The sequence below is a fragment of the Amphibalanus amphitrite genome, unplaced genomic scaffold, assembly GCF_019059575.1.
Source record: "Amphibalanus amphitrite isolate SeventyFive unplaced genomic scaffold, NRLGWU_Aamphi_draft 000233F_arrow, whole genome shotgun sequence".
In the NCBI taxonomy this organism is placed as follows: Eukaryota; Metazoa; Arthropoda; class Thecostraca; order Balanomorpha; family Balanidae; genus Amphibalanus; species Amphibalanus amphitrite.
In genome coordinates, this window is record NW_024881728.1 from 622,468 (window position 1) to 627,877 (window position 5,410).

Below are 5,410 nucleotides of genomic sequence, written 5' to 3' on the forward strand. Positions count from 1 at the left end.
GCTCGACCTGCCTGCGCCGCCGCCCCCCTGAGCGGGTTGGCGGTGGGATGCAGAAGAAGAAGAAGAAGCAACTGCCAGCGCGCCACGGCGGCGAAGCCGAGTTCCGCCGCTGGACCGCCCGCGCAATGGCCAGCACAGACAAGAGACAACCGAATCACAACACCTACAATTACGTTATTGTTATGGTATTGACATTGTTACAATTAACCCTGCTCTTTCGAGCGTGGATGCACGCTGAAATTGTCGCATAATTCCATGCAGCTTCCACCCTTCTGCAATACAAAGTTTGAATGCAAATTAGTCTTGCAATAGGTTTAGAACTTATGTGCAGATTGTCGATGCTGGTTGACTTGATGATTGGAATTGTGTTTATCTGTTTCATCTGTTTTGACTTAAATATATGGCCATGGACTATGGCCTACCTTGGGAAGTGTCTCTGATTTCAACAAAACATTTTTCATCAGGATACGCTGCAGGGTACATAGTACATACGTAGTGAAAATTTTGAGCATGTATGGGTGCTCATGTGGAGATGTAGACTGCGAATGAGACGGACTACGACGGTTTTTGAACCAATTAAATCTGATTGACAACATAATGTAGGACTTAAAACTGACTGTCAGAAGAATATTCACAGAATATTCACTTCACCCGGTACAACGAAAAGGGAAAGTCAGGGAACAGAGGTAGGGTACATCTCGAAGATCAATCAAATTGCAGGTGCCGATTGGTTATGGATCATCGCAGCTCAAGGTACTGCCTTGTGCTGCTTTATTGTTAACTGAAATTGCTTCCACCTTGTATTGAAAGAAGTCATTATGGAAGATTTTAAAAAGGTTCTTGAAAAAATTTAAATACTTTGAATTCATATTTCTGCAGAATTATACACCCGTATCATTCTTTACATGTCAATATTTGTATATTATCTAGCATATAAGAAAATAGTGGCCTCAAGTTTCTAGAAAATGTCTGATTTTGCTCTCTGGGCCACTGCAGATCCCTAAAAAGTTAGGAGCCGTCTTCATTATTTAATGTATAAAACCAAATAAATTATCACTGCTTAAAAGTGGAAGAAATGACAAATGAAAAAACAAGTTTTCCTACAGCGTTGCAATCCAGATTTCAAGATAGTGATGGGCGCACTAGAAAGCAAGTAAAAGTACTCCACAAGGTAAAAGTAAGGAACAAGAATATCCTTATACTGTTTCAGAATTCGGTAACAAACATTTTTTATGTATTTTAAATACCCGAACGAATCGAATCCAGAATCAGTCTTGATGATATTATATGGTTTTTGTATGGTGTTGGTGGTACTTGAATGACCAAAGTCAGTACATGTCCATCACCTTTCGATATTTCCGTGGTGCTCGCTCCCATTTCATAGCTGCTCACGGTGTTTTCTGCTGACGTCATATGGTGCTGCTCCACTAGCGCCACCATACGGGGTCAGCTGGCGAATTATCCAGTTAATACCAGAGCCCAATATTTGTACGTGTTTTCCTTTCGTTCGTCTAATGAAAAAAAAATGTTTTGTCTAGGTCGTAAATAAGTAAAAGTTCATTTTAATTGTTAGCATCACATTGCTCATAGGAGCTCAATGAAATTATATCCACTTCATAGCAATAACAACTGAGGTCCTTCCTTAACATCCCCCTTTTCCATTCTCTTATTTCACAACACCAACATGACATCGCCTATTACGTAAGCTTTCTGATTAGAAACACTCGTTTCACGGTTTCACGTTTGGTAGGTTTGTTATTTTACTTTTGTTGCTGTTTTTCTGCACATTGCTGCTGCTTGGCTCTTAAGGGATAACTTTTCTCTGGTGGCCTTGGTTTTATGTGAATAGTTACTACATATGTCAATGTTATGAATTTGTTTTTCTAAAAATTATATTGAGTTATTGGTAGGTAAATTGGATGAAAAACAGATTTTCAAAGCTAAAATTTCATGCAGTAAAAAAGCCCCTCAGAATTACATAAGATTGCTATTGTTTTATCTCAATCTGCGATGCTACCTATTGATCTCATTTTTCTCAAACAATAGAGATGTAACGGTATCCATCTGCTTCCTACTTTTGGATGAGTGCATATAATGAGAAATAAGCTATTTTGAAAGTAAGTCATTTTGTATTTGCCTTGAACTGCATTGGTCGTATCTGCCTATCGTAATATCATGTCTTACAAGCACACTGATTCAGAACAGCTACCTATTCCGCCATGCAATGGCAAAAATGATTGTCAGGTCAGAGGTCATTGCATCAAGCCAGGGTTCATCTGAATGAAATTGTTTTTGCCTTTGCACAGCAGTGTTTGATTAATTGGTCGGAGATTAATTAATTTTAAAGCATTTCTCAATCATAAATGCAGGCATTTTTCTTTTCAGATTAACGTAGGTAATGGACGGTATTACAAGATTATCAAGTTGTAGCACATTGCTAAGAAGGTGTTCAGGTTCATATATCTGCCAGCAACTGAGGTGAGTTAACTAATAACTTTCAAATTTAAAATAGATGTCAACCTGATCATAAACATAAACTTAAAATCAGTCACAGACTTTTCTCTCTCTTTCTCTCTCTCAGTGGCAGTAATTATTCATATGCTACTTTTCACCTCATGCTAACCACAATTGTATAACATGTGACTATAATGGCAACTAGACATTGTGGCCTGCTCAGTGCTCATTTCATTTGCTAATTTGTCTTTGATGCACTTGTATGAACCTTGCATCACCTTGGATTTATTTACAGATTTAGAAGTAGAACTCACTATGAAGTACTGGGAGTTTCAAAAACATGCAGCACAAAAGACATTCGAGAAGCATACATGACCCTGTCTAAAAAGGTTTGTTAGCCTTATGCCTGCTTGGTGTGAATGGTGTAATAACATTATGCATTTCCTACTTTTTCTTCCTACTTTTTTTCTCACTGTTTTCTTGATATTTTCAAGGCATATAAAATATTCTTCTGTAATAGATCAAAGGAATTATGAGTGAACAGTTTTATTTATTTTTCATTCATCATGGTGTTTTTATTTCATTCTCAGCATGTTGCTCCTCAGTGTACACCTCACAAGTCACATGCTCTGCACCCTGGTTCCCCACATGCAATTCCTCTTGCAGCTGCATCCGGACGTATCTCCGGGGAGTCACAGCGAGTTCGTCCTGCTGAACGAGGCGTACCAGACGCTCAGCCGCCGCCAGGCGCGCGCTCTCTACGACGCCAGCCTGCTGCGCCCGACGACGGCAGCGCCGCCACCCGGGCAGAGCTGGAAACGATACGGCGACGTCGAGTCGACACACGACCGAGTGTGAGTGGCTGCGGCAGTCGGCAGACATTGTCAGGGACTGGAGTGGTGATGAATGAACCATTTATCAGGCTGGAGTGTATGTCTGAACTGAGTGTCAGAGCTGGTCGGTTACGCGTAAAAATAATGGGCGTATCAAGCTAGCCCGAGCTCGCACTTTTGTATGTTAATTGCTGATTTTGGAAGTTTTGGGTATATCCATTACATCGTCTGACATCCTGGTGAAAACATATTTGCTTAGGAAGTCTTTGAAACAGTGTTGTATCAGGCTGCTTACCGGGTTCTGCTGCCTCGCCAGGTTCACTGACGACACCATCTGGGGCATGAGGGACCGCAGCAAGGACAGCGAGTTCAGCGACAAGCCCTATTACGGCATCCGCGGGGTGAAGCGGCTCTCCAACGGTCCCATCGCCGTGTTCTGCCTGCTCTTCATGGTGCTGGGCATCTTCATACACGTGACGGCAATCAGGTCAGTGGCTGAGACCGCGGGGCATATTGTGATCAGATGCAAATTTCCTATGTTAGTGAGGTGATGGGGTGTTCGGTTTGATGTGATGATCCATCAAAAATCGGCGAAAAAATGCTTGAATGAGTGGCTGAAGACGTAAAATAAGTATAATGACATTATATTCTATGAAGTGACTGATAAAATAATGCGGCAGTGATTGCGTTTTTTTTTAACGATCCGATGAAATTCATGCGTATTTTCATACAAGTGAGTTGAAACAGAATGTGAATAGCTTTAGGCTTTTCATTCGGGCAATTTTGTACCATAATGAACTCAGCATTATTTTGTGCTGTTTTCAGAGCCTCCCACCAGAGTGCGATGGCGTACATCGATGAGAAAAATCGACGCATCTACGCTACTTACTCAGACGCCAAGAGCAAGGCAATGGATCCCAAGGATAAAACCAAGGTCGAAAGTTTCCTTAAGTCTTTAAAGGCAGATGCTGTTGAGTAATATGCTCATATGATCTTGATTAGGTTAAAGCCTAAAGGCATTCGTGAAATGTCTTTGCTACGGTGAAAATATTGTTATTTTTGTGTACTGAATAGGTGTAGGCACCACACTAAGTAAATAATAGGGAAGTAGGGATGTTACAGTTGGGATACTGCAGTGCGACTGAGATATCATGGAAGGAATCCTTTGATTGCCTGTCGTCTCAGATCGAACATTGATATATGAAAGCAATTTTGAGCACACCGTTGAAACCAAGTAGTTCATCCATTGGTCAGATCTGTCCGTAACTATACTAACACGGTAATTATATTCATACGAGTGCTATGATAGGTTTATCTTGCCTTGTGAGAGGTTCGAGCTGTTATAAGCGAATCGATATCCAATCATCAGATATTTAGTTATCTATTGGTGTAAAGGGCACATTGACGATTAGAAAGCATTTTACGTCAGGAAAGGGATTGAATGAAGGTCTTGCCACAAAGCTGAAGTCTCTAGGAGGTCTACAATGTCAGACTGAATGTGCAGGGAGCGAGTGGATGCAGTGGTTGCCTGAATAATGTCAGAGTTTTTAGTGATGGAATACGTGATGAAATGTGTGCGGCTGTGATGCAAAGGGTTTACCTTTAGGTCGACAAGAATCACAGTCTTAGTTGGGTACCGTACCACTGTACCATTTGGACGATAGTCGATAGCGATGCGCCGGAAGCCTGAATTGTGGCAACAGTCGGGTTGTCTAATGTCTATGGCTGGTTCAGTTGCTGTCTTGCAGGCGTTTAGTATGAATGTCGGTGGTGACCGGATGTGTATTGTTTAGAAAACAAATAAATGATGGGAGTCATGTTGACATGTCCGTCGTTTGTACATAGTACATAGGCATGGTACCGTATCACATGAAGAGTGGGTCACGTCTCGGAAACCCTGCGAGATTTGGAAAAATAATGCGCCTCAGTGAACCTTAGGTTTGACAAAATTAACTGATTCCGTGTATCGTAAACTGGTGTTCAGGGGTAATTTCAGTCAGCGCATTGCAGTGAACCCCTGTTCCCCAATCCCCATCGTCTTCGTAGTCTGTCTCCCACATCCAAGGTCAAATTGGAGTGTCCACTCAGTCGAAACCGCCTCTGGGAATGACTACGGTATAATG

General features: G+C 41.6%; 1 protein-coding gene across 5 annotated transcripts; it reads left to right on the forward strand.

The window, feature by feature from the left end:
• The first annotated feature begins 1,455 nt into the window (after positions 1 to 1,455).
• LOC122385852 (dnaJ homolog subfamily C member 4-like) lies at positions 1,456 to 5,110 on the forward strand. Of its 5 annotated transcripts, none has more exons than XM_043374444.1 (6): positions 1,456 to 1,701; positions 2,386 to 2,478; positions 2,750 to 2,843; positions 3,121 to 3,308; positions 3,604 to 3,774; positions 4,113 to 5,110. In XM_043374444.1, the coding sequence occupies exons 2-6, from the start codon at positions 2,399 to 2,401 to the stop codon at positions 4,264 to 4,266; spliced, it is 687 nt and encodes a 228-aa protein (XP_043230379.1). In that variant the 5' UTR covers positions 1,456 to 1,701; positions 2,386 to 2,398; the 3' UTR covers positions 4,267 to 5,110. The 5 variants fall into 5 exon arrangements, with proteins under 5 accessions (XP_043230379.1, XP_043230381.1, XP_043230377.1 ...); XM_043374446.1 differs by having other exon boundaries at positions 1,500 to 1,538; XM_043374442.1 differs by having other exon boundaries at positions 1,614 to 1,634.
• The last annotated feature ends 300 nt before the right edge of the window (positions 5,111 to 5,410 follow it).